Genomic DNA, 17,194 nt, shown 5'->3' with positions numbered 1-17,194 from the left:
ACCACTTTCATCTGTACAAACAATAGTATGCAAGTATAAACACCGTGGGACCACGCAGCCGTCATACCGCTCAGGAAGGAGACACGTTCTGTCTCCTAGAGATGAACATACTTTGGTGCGAAAAGTGCAAATCAATCCCAGAACAACAGCAAAGGACCCTGTGAAGATGCTGGAGGAAACGGGTACAAAAGTATATATATCCACAGTAAAACGAGTTCTATATCGACATAACCTGAAAGGCCGCTCAGCAAGGAAGAAGCCACTGCTCCAAAACCGGCATTAAAAAGCCAGACTACGGTTTGCAACTGCACATGGGGACAAAGATCATGCTTTTTGGATACATGTCCTCTGGTCTGATAAAACAAAAATAGAACTGTTTGGCCATAATGACCATCACTATATTTGGAGGGAAAAGGGGGGGCTTGCAAGCCGAAAAATACCATCCCAACCGTGAAGCATGGGGTGGCAGCATCATGTTGTAGGGGTGCTTCGCTGCAGGAGGGGCTGGTGCACTTCACAAAATAGATGGCATCATGAGGATGGAAAATTATGTGGATATATTAAAGCGATATCTCAAGACATCAGTCAGGAAGTTATAGCTTGGTTGCAAATGGGTCTTCCAAATGTACAATGACCCCAAGCATACTTCCAAAGTTGTGGCAAAATGGCTTAAGGACAACAAAGTCAAACTATTGGAGTGGCCATCACAAAGCCCTGACCTCAATCCCATAGAAAATTTGTGGGCAGAACTGAAAAAGCGTGTGCGAGCAAGGAGGCCTACAAACCTGACCCAATTACACCACTATCAGGAGGAATGGGCCAAAATTCACCCAACTTATTGTGGGAAGCTTGTGGAAGACTACCCGAAAGATTTGACCAAAGTTAAACAATTTAAAGGTAATGCTACCAAATACTAATTGAGTGTATGTAAACTTCTGACCCACTGGGAATGTGATGTAAGAAATAAAAGCTGAAATAAATCATTCTCTCTACTATTATTCTGACATTTCACATTGTTAAAATAAAGTGGTGATCTTAACTGACCTAAGACAGGGACTTTTTACTATGATTAAATGTCAGGAATTGTGAAAAACTGAGTTTAAATGTATTTGGCTAAGGTGTATGTAAACTTCCGACTTCATCTGTATATGGTGAGAGAGCCTTCAATACTCTATTCCCCCATATTGTGCCTCTTGTCCTCTAACCGTCATCAGCCAGAGAGAACAGTTTACTGGCATTCAGCACTGCAGGATGTCCAAAGTAAATAGTCCTGTCCACATAGGCCCACTGCACGTCACTCCCTTATTGAACAACCGCTATAGTGAGCTAGCTAGCCACTACAAAGGCTACAATTGGTAGCTCTGAACCATGAAAACATGTTTCACATTAGGCCTGTGTTTCCAGTGTTTGAAGAATACTGTAAGTGGACACGTTGCATGTGTCAGCTTGTGTCTTTGCAGCACTGAACCACTTTTTGTATAGTCTTTTTGTATTTGGGAATTGTTTGTGCGTGTAATGAGTGAATATGCTATGCATTCTTTTTACCCATAAAATGCATGTTTCCCACATATTCGTTTTTTGCATGTCTTCAGTGTTTCTTTCTTTTAGAATAGATCCAGTCACTGAAGGAGAGAGTTGGTTCGTTTGGACTAGACAGTCAGTACCCCTGTGTCTTACTCTGAATGTCCCCCAGCCGTTATCTACTGCTGCATGTGATAAAGTGGCTATGATGTGGAGCTGTGAGGAAAACAATGGAGGGCAGGCAGACATCTCTATTAGTGCAGTGCTTTGGACAGGCCAACAGATAACCTATAAAGAAGGGCAGTCCTGTCAGGAAACATAGCCATCCTCTAATCTTATCTCCTTCCTCTGAGGCTGAGGCTATTGCTATGCGTGGCTGGCTGTCATACTGGACCATGCGCTGGGTAACGTCATGTCATGAACCCGATATATAAATCTACCGGTTCTAACGGAACGACAGGTTGTCCTGCATTTACACTGTGTCCCTAAATATAGCAGACCTGTCTGAATAACTACACATAGCCGGGATTGAAAAGAAAAGGTAACTCCAGACATAGGGCTCTATCAATTTGAAGAGTTCTGTTGCCCACTTCATCCATTTTTTTTCTTTTTGCGAAAGGGAGTGGCTCCTAATCTGTGGCAAATTCTCGTGTTATCTTGTGGGAATTTGGATTTGAAATCAAACAATGACTGTGAGCAAGTGCAGATTGTCAGCTTTAATTTGAAGGTATTGTCATCCATATCGTGTGAACTGTTTCAGAAATTACAGCACAAATGTCATACCCCCAAAATGCTAATCACCCCTGTTATTGTAATGGTGAGAGGTTAGCATGTCTTGGGGGTATGATATTTTGGCGTGTAACTTTCTCACTTATCATTAGTCAAGATTCATTCAGGATTATCCGTAATTATGGTAGCTGCCACATTAATGTAGAAGTGATTTAGAAACATATTATATTGTTATTTACAATAAAAGTGACTCCAAAATGACACTACATGATTTACCATTCATTTCTATTGGGCACAAAATAATCTGAAACACAACCAAAACAAACAGCAGATGCATCCAACCAACTTGTAGAGTTACAAGCTTGATGTAGTCATTGCGTGCTATGCATATGGGATCAAATTTGCTACTTTAATACATATATACAGTGCCTTGCGAAAGTATTCGGCCCCCTTGAACTTTTCGACCTTTTGCCACATTTCAGGCTTCAAACATAAAGATATAAAACTGTATTTTTTTGTGAAGAATCAACAACAAGTGGGACACAATCATGAAGTGGAACAAAATTTATTGGATATTTCAAACTTTTTTAATAAATAAAAAACGGAAAAATTGGGCGTGCAAAATTGCACTCGATATGTCTGATTTTAAAATAGCTTTTTGGTGAAAGCACATTTTGCAATATTCTCAGTAGATAGCCCGGCATCACAGGGCTAGCTATTTAGACACCCAGCAGGTTTAGCACTCATCAAAGTCAGATTTACTATAAGAAACATTTTATTACCTTTGTTGTCTTCGTCAGAATGCACTCCCAGGACTTCTACTTCAATAACAAATGTTGGTTTGGTCCAAAATAATCCATCGTTATATCCAAACAGCGGCGTTTTGTTCGTGCGTTCTAGACACTATCCTAAAGGCTAAATAAGGGTGACGAGCATGGCGCAATTCGTGACAAAATAATTCTAAATATTCCATTACCGTACTTCGAAGCATGTCAACCGCTGTTTAAAATACATTTTTATGCCATTTTTCTCATAAAAAAGCGATAATATTCCGACCGGGAATCTGAGTTTAGATAAACAGACAAAGGAAAAGAAAGCATTCGGTCGAAGCGGGCACGCGCCTAAGCCCATAGTACTCTGAGTGGCCACTTGCCAAAAGCGATAAAGTGTTTCAGCCAGAGCCTGCCTCGATATCGTTCAACTTTTTCCCGGGCTCTGAGACCCTATGGAAGACGTAGGAAGTGTCACGTTATTGCACAGATCCTGAGTCTTCAATAAAAAGAGCCAAGATGAAACACTACTTCTCAGACAGGCCACTTCCTGCTTGAAATCTTCTCAGGTTTTGGCCTGCCATAGGAGTTCTGTTATACTCACAGACACCATTCAAACAGTTTTAGAAACTTTCGGGTGTTTTCTATCCAAAGCCAATAATTATATGCATATTCTAGTTACTGGGCAGGAGTAGTAACCAGATTAAATCGGGTATGTTTTTTATCCAGCCGTGTCAATACTGCCCCCTAGCCCTAACAGGTTAATCTAGTAAAAACAAATGTATATCACTTATTATACAAGAGACAGAATTCACAAATTCTACAGCACAGAGTCGTCTTTTTTTAGCATTTACATTTTTTTTTATTTAACTAGGCAAGTCAGTTAAGAACAAATTCTTATTTACAATGACCGCCTAGGAAGAGTGGGTTTGTGGCCTTGTTCAGGGCAGAACGACAGATTTTTACCTTGTCAGCTCGGGGATTCGATCCACCAACCTTTCAGTTGCTGGCCCAACGCTCTAACCACTAGGCTAACTGCCATACGATCTACCTGCAGTGAAGCTGCTTAACATTTACATTACATTCAGTCATCTACCATCCAGCCATGAACCATCCAAATTTCCCCACAGTTCTCCTCGAGAGCTGCCCCTCAACCGTCAAACACCCCCCCCCCCCCCCAATATATATACAAATTCAAAAATATGATATTTGCAATGTCACTCACACACACTTGATTTGGTGGGCTTGTCATTCACACAGTATTGACAAAAAAAAGTGCATTTGATCTAAATATGGGTATACGAGGACATTTAGTGGTCACCGGGTTTTTCATCCTCGGTCAGTACCTATCATACATGTTGGGTGAGTCCTCTTTCCTATGCAAAAAAAAACACAACTAGAGATTTCATGCATCAGCATGCAATGCAATGAGAGATATTTTTGAAGCAGAAATCTACTTTGCAACATGTATTGTCATTGACTAAAACAAAGCATAATTGTATGAGCTATGCATCTGTGTACCGGTGTTTTTGTACCCCTCTACTAGCTAGCTAGATTGGCCAGTCCAGTCGTAGAGAGGCAAATCGGTTTTACGACCTGGGTATAGGGGTGAAAGACTAATCGAACCATCTAGTAGCTGGTTCCCTCCGGCCTTTTCCCCAGGATAGCTGGCGCTCGAAGTCTCGCAGATTCATCTGGTAAAGCGAATGATTAGAGGTCTTGGGGCCGAAACGATCTCAACCTATTCTCAATCTTTAAATGGATAAGGTGCCCGGGCGTGGAATGCGAGCCACTCGCTGGACGGACGGGGATTCGGCGCTGGGCTCTTAGCTTGCATCTACTGAGAGAATACTAGTTAGTTTATTTTCCTCCGCTTACTAGTATGCTTCAATTCAATGGGTTGTCTCGCCTGATCTGAGGTCAAAGTGATGGAGTGTGGCCAGGCGCCCGGGCTCATCTTCTCAATTCAGTTCAGGTCGGCGGTCGGAGATCCGTGGCCCAAACCTAACCCTGAGCGCTTCCCCGAGAACCGCATACGTAGTGCGGGCAGCACAGAGAGACAGAGTCCACCAGAAGCCACCCCCTGACCATGCAGCAAACGTGGGTGCCTCCCGCCCAAGGCGGGAAGGGAAAGGAAAGGAAGGGTGCACGGGGGAGGGGAGAGAGAACCAAGGCCCCCTCCCACCGAGCCGTCCTGGTCTGCACTTAGGGGGACGAAGGCCGCACGGAGGTGGCCTGCGACTCCCCCAGCCACGGAACCCCAGGGGTTCCTACTGATGGCAAATTGACCCTCAGACAGGCATAGCCCCAGGAGGAACCTGGGGCCTCAAGGTGCGTTCAAAGTGTCGATGATCAATGTGTCCTGCAGTTCACATTAGCTCTCGCAGCTAGCTGCATTCTTCATCGACGCACCAGCCGAGTGATCCACTAAGAGTTTTGTTTTTATGCAGAGGCTAGTGGCTAGGCGGGGTTAGGATGGTTGCCCTCCTTTCCCCCGCCTGTCCTTTACCAGAGCGAGAGGCCACAGTTCACATAGTAAAAAGGTTATAGGTTGAAAAGCGTGCGGGCGCTCCTGCTGAGGTGACAGGAGGGGAGACATTAAACCCCTGCCTGCGCCAGGGGCACAGAGTGGTTGGCTAGGTACCCGGAGCTGTGCAAGGGTCCAGCGTGAGACCCAAGCGCTTGATGTGGGAGACCAAGGCAGGAAGACCCGGTTTACCGGCAATCTCCAATCCCCCTCTGACGCAGCCGATGCACCGGCCATGCCTAATGGGGAAAGGTGGGCGAGAGGCAAAACCACCCTCCCTGGCCCAGAACCCCGCGCCAAGGAAAGGGAGAGGCGGGGGGTGGGGGCAACCGGAGGCTGGCAAACCATTAAGGATCCTTCTGCAGGTTCACCTACGGAAACCTTGTTACAAGTTTTACTTCCTCTTGATAGTCAAGTTTGATCATCTTGTCAGTGCTCCACCAGGACCGTGACTGACCCTGGCAGGGCCGAACCGAGGACCTCACTAAACCATCCTATCGGTAGTAGCGACAGGCAGTGTGTACAAAGGGCAGGGACTTATGATCCGCGGTTACTGGGAATTCCTTGTTCCTGGGAAATAATTGCATTCTCCAATCCCTATCACGAGTGGGGTTCAGCGGGTTACCCATGCTTCTCGGTGAAGGGTGTACACATGCTGATCTGCTGAGTGTGGCGCGCGTGCAGCCCTGGACATCTAACGGCATCACAGACCTGTTATTGCTCAATCTCGTGTGGCTGAATGCCACTTGTCCATCTAAGAATTTGGACGCCGACTGCTCAGGGCCAAATAACTAGTTAGCATGCTGAAGTCTAGTTCGTCGAGACCGGATGCAGTTTGATTGCTATCTTAAGTGTAGGCCCAATTGACTAACGTTGCCTCCTCTGCCCTCTATTTAGCTTGAGGGAGAGAGTGAAGAACTTGATCTCTTGTGGGGTTGTTATGACCCACAATTCATTGCAAACTGTAGTCACGTGTCATAATCCGGTGGCCGCAAAGTGTCACATTTAATCATTCTCTCAACCAGCTTCATGAGATGGTCAGCTGGAATGCATTTCAATTAACACGTGTGCCTTGTTAAAAGTTAATTTGTGGAATTTATTTTGTTAATGCGTTTGAGCTAATCAGTTGTGTTGTGACAAGGTAGGGCTGGTATACAGAAGATAGCCCTATTCGGTAAAAGACCAAGTCAATATTATGGCAAGAACAGGTCAAATAAGCAAAGATAAATGACTATCCATCATAACTTTAAGACATGAAGGTCAGTCAAACCTGAACATTTCAAGAACTTTAAAAGTTTCTTCAAGTGCAGTTGCAAAAACCATCAAGCGCTATAATGAAACTGGCTCTCATGACCGCCACAGGAAAGCAAGACCCAGAGTTCTCTGCTGCAGAGGATAAGTTCATTAGAGTTACCAGCCTCAAATATTGCAGCCCAAATAAATGCTTCAGAGTTCAAGTAACAGACACATTTCAACATCAATTGTTCAGAGGCGACTGCGTGAATCAGGCCTTCATGGTCAAATTGCTGCAAAGAAACCACTACTAAAGGACACCAATAAGAAGAAGAGACTTGCTTGGGCCAAGAAACACAAGCAATGGACATTAGACCGGTAGAAATCTGTCCTTTGATCTGATGAGTCCAAATTTTAGATTTTTGGTTCCAACCGCCGTGTCTTTGTGAGATGCAGACTAGGTGAACGGATGATCTTCGCATGTTTCGTTCCCACCGTGAAGCATGGAGGAAGAGGTGTGATGATGTGGGGTTGCTTTTCTGGTGACACTGTCTGTGATTTCTTTAGAATTCACGGCACACTTAACTAGCATGGCTACCTCAGCATTCTGCAGCGATACGCCATCCCATCTGGTTTGACCAAGTAGAAGAGTGATGCATCAGATGACCTGGCCTCCACAATCACCTGACCTCAACCCAATTGAGATGGTTTGGGATGAGTTGGACCACAGAGTTAAGGAATAGCAGCCAAAAAGTGCTCAGCATATGTGGGAGCTCCTTCAAGACTGTTGGAAAAGCATTCCAGGGGAAGCTGGTTGACAGAATGCCAAGAGCGTGCAAAGCTGTCAAGGCAAAGGGTGGCTACTTTGAAGAATCTAAAATATATTTTGATTTGTTTAAAACTTTTGGATGAGTAGGTGTGTCCAAACCTTTGACTGGTACTGTATGACATTGATTTTATTGTTGTAAAATCGGCTCCGTCTCGTAGTGAGGAGCCTATAAAATGTAACTAGCTTCATAAACATATTTTGGGGAATTCTGACATTTATTGGAATAAATTTACCAAACTATAAAACTAGCTATCCAGCTATGAGTAACTGTACTGTAGCTAGCTATCTACGTTAGCTTGCTAGTGTCATAATCCGTGTATGTAGGTGGCAGGGAAGTCAGGCGCAGGAGAAACCAAAGTGGTAAAAAATGTAGTATTTATTTAAAAAAAAATAACTCCAAAACCAACGTACTCAATAATCCGGGTAAACAATAACCCGTCGCACACCGATACATAATCAACACGTACATAACATAACAAACAATCACCGACAAGGATATGAGGGGAAACAGAGGGTTAAATACACAACATGTAATTACTGGGATAAGAAACAGGTGTGTAAGGAGACCAGACAAAACCAATGGAAAATGAAAAACTGATCAATGGTGGCTAGAAGACCGGTGACGTCGATCGCCGAACACCACCCGAACAAGGAGGGGCATTGACTTCGGCAGAAGTCGTGACAGCTAGGTACATTAATAGCTTTAGGTTGGTTGTTTTTAAACTAAATTTCAAGATTTCCACCAGAGACATTGCCTCTACAATCATCACCCTCTCTCGCTTGGGCAAGGGACATTTAAGGTACATTCGGATGTGACGATATAAAGCGTAATTCAAGGGCTGAGGGTTTAGGGCCGAGGGCTGTCTACTTTGAATTTGGACTGGAGCCCTGGTCACAGATTAGGAGACACTCCCTTTGCAAAAAGAGCAGTGTGTCGTTCCAGTAGTTACATATACCACTACAGTGCCTTGCAAAATTATTCATGCCCCTTGGATTTCTTCCCATTTTATTGTGTTACAAAGTGGGATTAAAATAGGTTTAATTGTAAAAATATATATATATATATTTAATTGAAATAATAATTGTGCTTTTGTCAAAGAATCCTCCATTTGCAGCAATTATAGCCTTGCAGACCTTTGGCATTCTAGTTGTACATTTGTTGAGGTAATCTGAAGAGATTTCACCCCATGCTTCCTGAAGCACCTCCCACAAATTGGATTGGTTTGATGGGCACTTCTTATGTACCATACGGTCAAGCTGCTCCCACAACAGCTCAATAGGGTTGAAATCCGGTGACTGTGCTGGCCACTCCATTATAGACAGAATACCAGCTTACAGCTTCTTCCCTAAATAGTTATTGCATAGTCATTGTCCTGTTGTAGGAGGAAATTGGCTCCAATTAAGCGCCGTCCACAGGGTATGGCATGGTGTTGCAAAATGGAGTGATAGCCTTCCTTCTTCAAGATCCCTTTTACCCTGTACAAATCTCCCACTTATCTACCACTAAAGCACCCCCAGACCATCACATTGCCCCACCATGCTTGACAGATGGCGTCAAGCACTCCTACAGCATCTTTTAATTTTTTCCGCTTCTCACGAATGTTCTTCTTTGCGATCCGAACACCTCAAACTTAGATTCATCTGTCCATAACACTTTTTTCCAGTCTTCCTCTGTCCAGTGTCTGTGTTCATTTGCCCATCTTAATCTTTTATTTTTATTGGCCAGTCTGAGATATGGCTTTTTCTTTGCAACTCCGCCTAGGCCAGCATCCCGGAGTCGCCCGTTCACTGTTGACGTTGAGACTGGTGTTTTGCGGGTATTATTTAATGAAGCTGCCAGTTGAGGACTTGCGAGGCGTATATTTCTCAAACTAGACACTAATGTCCATGTCCTCTTACTCAGTTGTGCACCGGGGCCTCCCACTCCTCTTTCTATTCTGGTTAGAGACAGTTTGTGCTGTACTGTGAAGGGATTGTACGATATCTTCAGTTTCTTGTCAATTTTTCACATGGAATAGCCTCCATTTTTCAGAACAAGAATAGACTGATGAGTTTCAATAGGAAGTTCTTTGTTTCTGGCCATTTTGAGCCTGTAATCAAACCCACAAATGCTGATGCTCCAGATACTCAACTAGTCTAAAGAAGGCCAGTTTAATTGCTTCTTTAATCAGGGCAACAGTTTTCAGCTGTGCTAACATAATTGCGAAAGGGTTTTCTAATGATAAATTAGCCTTTTTAAAATGATAAACTTGGATTAGCTAACACAATGTGCCATTGGAAAACAGGAGTGATGGTTGCTGATAATGGGCCTCTGTACGCCTATGTAGATTTTCCATAAAAAAATCTGCCATTTCCAGCTACAGTAGTCATTTACAACATTAACAATGTCTACACTGTATTTCTGATCAATTTTATGTTCTTTTAATGGACAAAAAAAATGTTTTTCTTTCAATAACCAGTACATTTCTAAGTGACCACAAACTTTTGAATGGTACTGTATATATATTTTAAGATTAATGAAAATATGATTAACTGAAATATATTTGTTGCCTAAGTATTCAGCCCCTTTTGTTTAGGAAAGACTAAATTAGTTCAGTCGTAAAATTTGGCTTAACAAATCCCATAATAAGTTACATGTACTCACCAATAGTGGTTTACATGATCTTTGAATGACTAACCCTTCCTTTGTCCCCCATACGTGCAACATCTGTAATGTCCCTCAGTCAATTATTGAATTTCAATCACAGATTCAACTACAAACACCAGGGAACTTTTCGAAAGCCTCATAAAGAAGAGCAGTGATTGGTAGATGCGTAACAATAACAAATCAGACATTGAATATTCCTTTATGCATGGTCAAGTTAATAATTATGCTGTGGATTACAGTATGTATTAAACCACCCAGACACATCAAAAAGATACAGTCGTCCTTCTGAACTGAGCTGCAGGAAAGGAATGAAACTGCTCCGGGATATTACCATAAGGCCATTAGTGATTCTAAAACAGTTACGTAGTTTAATGGCAGTGATGGGAGAAAACTGAGGATGAATCTTGGATCAACAACATTGTAGACTTCACAATAACAACTTAAATGACAGTGAAATGAAGAATACAAATATTCCAAAACATGCATCTTGTGTGCAACAAGGCACTAAAGCAATACTGCAAAAACACGGAAAGTAATACACTTTTTGGCCTAAATGAAAAGCCTTATGTTTTGGGCAAATCCAATACATCACTGAGTAACTGCCTTCTTATTTTCAAGCAAGGTGGTGACTGCATCATGGTACGGTATGCTTGACATCGGCAAAAATTGGGGATAATATTTTTAGGATTAAGGGGGGGGGGTTGCAACTCAATATTAGAAAGATGTTCTTAATGTTTGGTATACTCAGTGTATACTGGAGTTGATTACCAAGAAGACAGTGCATGTTCCTGAGTGCTTTAAAAAATATGTTGAGACTTGAAAATTACTGTCTAGCTATGATCCCCAAAATCTTGACAGATCTCGAAGAATTATGAAAAGAATAATGAGCTAATATTGCACAATCCAGGTGTGTAAAGCTCTTACCCAAGAAGACTTACCCAAGAAGACTCGCAGCTGTAAACGCTTCCAGAGGTGTTTCTAACATGTATTGACTCAGGGAGCTGAATACTTATGTAACGCCTATATTTTAGTTATTGAATTGCTATTGATCTTTAAAACATGTTTTAAAGTCTTTAACTTTCACATTAAATAGTATTTTATGTAGATTGTTGACAAAAAATACAATTAAATCCATGTTATTCCCACTTTGTAACACAATAAAATGTGAAGAGATCCAAGGGGTGTGAATACTTTTGCAAGGCACTGTGCATGGCAAAAGAGTAATCGACTACTGGAAACACTACCTAGATTTGAATTTAGTTCAACTACCACCAAGCTACTGCAAAATGTAATTCAATTACTAGTTGAACTACATGAACTACTCCCCAACACTGGTACATACACATTCTCTTACACAATACACTGTCATTAAATAAGGCAGGGTAATTATTGTTTTAGCAGGGTTTGTTTTTCTGTATACAGTAGTGTTCCAACCTACATTACGGGTTGATAGAGCTATAACAAAACCCAGCCTCTTCCTACTATAATAGACAGGTGTTGATACCTGCCCACCATGATCTTAATGTTCTCTGTTTCTGTTTGGGTTTCTCCTCTGGTTTATTTGCCATGCTGTTGCAATCTCTGACAATGTAAGCTATTAGTTAAAACTATGTAAATCAAACTTTGTCGATCAAATGTATAACTGTATTTCTATTTGTCTGTCTTTTTCCAGGGTGAGTGTCTTCTGACGGTGCAGCTGGGTGATGGAGAGCGTTTGGAGGATGAGGAGGATGTAGAGTTCTACCTGCTTTTTGCTGGCACCACCCAGAGGCACCTGACCAGCACCTTGAGGATAAGCCATGTCACCCTACAGGCTGTGTGCCCAGGTAAATTCCCCCATGCACCACACACACAGGTCACAACATTCCACTGAACTAGCCAATGGAAAGCTGTTCACCAACAAACATGTCCAAACACCTCAGCCCATTTACACAGCCATGCTGCTCCATACCACCATAGTCTATCGTCTACCAACCAAGCACATCTAGTGAAGGAGAAAGGCCCAAGTGTCGAAGTGTTCCAAATTGAAACAGGACTAATAATTCACACTGAGACACTGCCCTTAAGGCCAGAGAGCAGAGCAGAACACAACCTTTAATTGCTGCTGTTGTTCAGAGACATTCCATGTGAACATAGCGGAAGTCAGAAGAGAAGTAAAGACATATTCAGCTCTGGTCCATACGTATGTGTGTGTGTGTGTGTGTGTATTTACCCTAGGTAGCTGAATAATAAATAAACTTTCTGAACCAACACTTGACTCCCCCCCACCTTATCTCTGACTTTGCTGATAGCTACTTTGAGGAAAAGTGTACTTACTATGACTGTGATATGTGGTTGTCCCTCCTAGCTATCTTAAGATGAATGCACCATAACTATAAGTCGCTCTGGATAAGAGCATCTGCTAAATGACTAAAATGTAAACTTCAAAATAAATAAGGATATGTCCTTTGACTAATCGACTCCTTTCCCTCTGTGTTAACTGTATTACTCAATCTGAATCTCTACGAGATCCCATTCCCTTGAAGTAAATATACCATGGCCTTATAGCTGTCATACACATCATATCATCAGTTAGCCAGACAGTATGTGTTTGCGGTTCATTCCAGTTAGGTATACTGTAATACCGCAATGTTGTGATGCCATACTTATCCTATAATCAGGGTTGGGTAGGTTACTTTCTAAATGTAACCCGTTACAGTTACTAGTTACTTGTCAAAAATTGTAACCAGTAACATATCTTTTGGATTACCCAAACGCAGTAATATAATCTGATTACTTTCAGTTACTTTTAGATTACTTTCCCTTAAGAGGCATTAGAAGAAAACAAATATGAATATTACCAATTCAACGACACCTATTGCAGGATAAATCAATGTTAGAGTTTACATAGCGGCTCTTTGGCACGGCCACTGTAATCACTCCACTGTGGGAACACTTGCAGGGGTGTCAAACATACGAGGGGGTTCCAATCCAGCCCGCGGATGGTTTGATTTGTTTTGTTGGTGGGGGGTTAGAAACTCTATGTACTGTAGCCCTTCCTGCAGTCAAATGACCAAATCGCCCTCTAGTGGTCTCATGGGTGGAATGTTATTAACTCTGAAAATCCAGTGTTTCTATGTCAAACGGTTTTGTTATATTTCAAACTTCTGTGATGTATATAAATTGCAATATTGGGATGCACACTCCAAATTGAATACATTTCAACTCTATATCTGACCTGGTACAGGTGAGGGGTCTTCTTTTTTTAAGCCCATAACCATGTGAGCTGTAAACTTTCGTTTCAAAATAGATTTGTTTAAGACTACCAAGAAACACTCGGTGTGACCTGATTTAGCCCGCTGCAGTAAAAGGTTAAAATGACTAAAACCAAATTGAAACTGTGTAGAAATCATTCATAATGGACCTAAATTCATACAGTTTCTTGACTGTCTCCAGCTCACTAATAATCACCCAAATGAAAACAAGACAGTCAGGGAGCATAGAAAATCCCCAAAACGATGAATAGAGGACAATTTTGACAGAAAGGAAATATAACCCATTTTGAGTGCGGCCCTTTGGACCTCGTTGAAGATCGAATGCGGGCCCAGAGACAACATTTGTTTGACACCCCTGACTTAAAGGCTTTTGGCCGGTGCATTAAGACCTCCAAATGGACGTGGTGAAGAGCTTCAGAATGCTCTGTCAGCCCCCTCAGATACACTTCTGTCTCCCTTACAGAGCTCTGCCTCTGCCGGAGTTCCTGGCTCTTGCTATAGTGAAACTGGTTGCTAGGTCTGATGCTGGACAGTCGTACTGGTGATGTGTGTGTGGCAGATCCGTTTGGATTAACCAAGTCTTTTATGATTACACACACGTTATGTTGTTCTATCCTCGTGGGGACCTACAATTAATTTCCATTCAATTCTATTTTCCCTGACCCTAAACCACAGGAGGTTGGTGGCACCTTAATTGGGGAGCACAGGCACCTGGTAATGGCTAGAGTGGAATAGGTGGAAAGGTATCAACAACACACACATGGTTACCATTTGTTCCTTTTTAGCCATTATTATGAGCCGACCTCACCTCAGCAGCCTCCGCTGCCATAAACCTAACCCGAATTGTAACACTAAACCTAACCCTAATTGTAACACTAAACCTAACCCTAATTGTAACACTAAACCTAACCCTAATTGTAACACTAAACCTAACCCCTAAGCTTAAAATAGCCTTTGTCCTCATGTGGATGTGGGAAATGTCCTCACGAGGGAGATTATTTTCCTTGTTTTACTATCCTTGTTTTACTATACACACACACAGCATATGTTTTACTATCCTTGTGGGGACCTAAAATTGATTTCCATTCAAAACCTATTTTCCCTTATCCTAACCCAAATTCTAACCCTAAACTTAATTCCTAAGCCTAAAATAGCCTTTGTCCCCACAAGGGATAATTGTCCTTGTTTTACTATCTTTGTGTGGACTATGGAGGATTTCCGATGCCCAAGAGGAGAGTAATACACACACACCCTGCTCTTCATGGGCACAGAGAGACATTGTACATGGATTTCCAGCTAATGATTTGTGCTTTATGGTTCCACTGAAATGGGACGAGCCTCTTGGCAGCTGCCACAGGAAAGGAGCATTCGTAAATGACTGCTTCTCTTCTAGATGTATGCCATCTTGCTTTTTTCACAGTCATGGAAATACATTGTTATAATGTGAGAACATTGCTCAATAATTATATCTATCCCACTCTGGTTGTTGGCAATAAACCATGTTTTCATCAAAGGGCTGTTTATGTCTAGGCAGCCTTACCAGAAGAAGACTTGGTGATAAAACAAAAATATATTTTGGTGTTTTGGACTTTCACCCGGCTTCAGTTATCACCCTGAGCAGTATGCAGGGTCCATGTAAAAACATGGCTGAAGTGGCATATTGATGATGGTATGATGGCTGCCCCAGCTTTGATTTATCAGTGTTTGTGTTGTGTGTGTGTGTGGACGTCAGCAGAGCCATGAATAGGAGTATTTGGGCCTCCTGTCCCATCACTCCTGTTTCATAATATGACGTCTCCTTAACTAAGTTCTCACATGTCCTTTGGCTGTGGAGTCCATGCATTCTTAGAGGAAGGGAGGGACATGGTAAAGAACAGTTCAGTATATCACATCATTAGGCCATGTTTTAAACACTGTTGTTGCTAATAGGTTTTGATGGTAATTTCCCCTCTTTGTGACACCTATAATGAATATTCCTCTGATTGTGAGAAAAGCATATTTACCTTTTGGTTCACAGGCCTCTTCAATGTTACATCTCTATCTGTGGTCTGTTTTAAAATGGTCTGTTTAATGGTCCACTGGGATGGAGGCTAGATTAATGTTTGTCTGCTTTGAAACCTGTTGACCCCATTCAGCCAAGTTATTTGGGCAAGCAACGTGGCAGTTACTCTGTCACTCCTACCCATATTAGCTGACGAGAAACTTAAATGCTAAAGGCTTCCTTTTCATTTATCTGTGGTTTTTAAAACTATTCACTGACAAATAGTGTTTAATGTTTGGACTTTGTGCATCTTAGCAACCAGAGAAGCCACAGAACTCAAGCCAGCATTGCAGCAGGACAGTGGAGCTTGAACATGGTTTTCTCTGTTCTTCTCTCAGGAGTCTGAGCTGTAGGGCTACTACATACTGTAAACTCACACTGTAAACTCACACTGTAAAGTATTTTTGGCATGTCTGAAGCACGTGTGCAAGTTATATTAACCCTCCATCCTCCCTCCCCAGCCCATGACTGCTGTGAGTCGGTGCAGGTCACGCTGTGCTCTGCGCGGTCTGATGGCTCGGTGGACCCTGTGGCCGAGGAGCGCTTCCAATTCGTCCAGGACCTGGCCTTCGACATGGCCCAGTTCCTGGTGAGCGCTGCAGGGCGGGCCGACGGTCTGGAGGGGGCGCTGCTGCTGGATGAGTGCCAGATCCCCCTGCAGGAGTGTGAGCGACTGGACGAGAGCCTCTCCCTGGCACTCAGACATCTGGCCCTGCCCCAGGGGTGGAGCATCCTGGGCGCCAACGTAGGCACACCACCAGGTACCGACCTGGACAACAGCATTGGTGAGTAGGGATGGGGTCTCTGCTTTGTGTGTCTCTGTGCGTCTACTTCTGTATGTTTCTCACAGTTTAGTGTTGCAGCACTGTCTGTCTGTACATTATCAGGCTTTATACCCTTATAATGTGCCTGTAGATTTCCTACAGTATGTGTTGCTGTGTTCTGTTCACACCTCAGTGAGGTAATTAAGTAGACTGAGGGAACATTTGTTGTTTCCTCCACTGTGTGAGTAGTGGAGCGTACCCACCTGGTGGTTCACTAATGATACTCCAGCTCCGCCTGGGCATTAATGTTCACACCAGCCACCTACGGCTTTAGGAGAAAGATCCACTCCAGCTAACGGCCAATCAGAGGTCACTTTATTCATTTTGTGTTTTTTTGGAGGGGCTCTGACATGTGTAACTACTTTCAGTCAAACTGCAGTGATTCTGTTAATTGGCACACAGAGGGTCCTGACAGAGGAGCGAGTCTGACTAGAGAGGTCTACCCTAGAAAGGACAGGAAGGGCTTTAGCTGAGAGAGCAGTGTCCCCTGGGATAGCACCAGTTCTGCACTCCTGAAGTTCATGGCTCGGCTTTCCAACTGCATTTTCACCCACTTTATTTCCTCTGTGTTTCTGTTTTCTGCTCCTATTGGGTCATCATCATAAATCAGTAATGCAATGTCAGATATGCTAAAAACAAACATTCCCACCCAATTAAGAAGTAGGCAGTAACACACAGTGTTTATATGGCCTATTAACCAGAGCCTGGGACATATTCTGGAGCACAAAAGGGGAAATTTGGGATAAATGTCGGCTCTGGTCAGAGACTGGTACTTGTTTCATTTGGAGCCAGTAAGCCTGTTCTTGTCAGTATAGTGTT

General features: G+C 42.8%; 1 protein-coding gene and 1 non-coding gene across 8 annotated transcripts in view; one reads left to right on the top strand and one right to left on the bottom strand.

Annotated features, from left to right (window-relative positions):
* LOC106573623 (A-kinase anchor protein 13) overlaps nucleotides 1–17,194 on the top strand; it is a 177,382-nt gene that overhangs the window by 71,585 nt on the left and 88,603 nt on the right. For all 7 annotated transcript variants that reach the window (XM_014148847.3, XM_014148841.3, XM_014148845.3 and 4 more), the window contains exons 3-4: nucleotides 11,929–12,082; nucleotides 16,013–16,336. In XM_014148847.3, coding sequence (XP_014004322.3) covers nucleotides 11,929–12,082; nucleotides 16,013–16,336 — 478 coding nt within the window. The remainder of the gene's footprint in view (nucleotides 1–11,928; nucleotides 12,083–16,012; nucleotides 16,337–17,194) is intronic.
* Nucleotides 5,306–5,456, bottom strand: LOC123727929 (5.8S ribosomal RNA). The gene has a single exon (XR_006759891.1). It is a non-coding gene; the product is annotated as a 5.8S ribosomal RNA (ribosomal RNA).

Source organism: Salmo salar, chromosome 16 (assembly GCF_965601325.2).
Source record: "Salmo salar chromosome 16, fSalSal1, whole genome shotgun sequence".
Classification (NCBI taxonomy): domain Eukaryota; kingdom Metazoa; phylum Chordata; class Actinopteri; order Salmoniformes; family Salmonidae; genus Salmo; species Salmo salar.
Note: the sequence above shows the minus strand (reverse complement) of the source record. Positions and strands in the feature narration are given on the sequence as shown.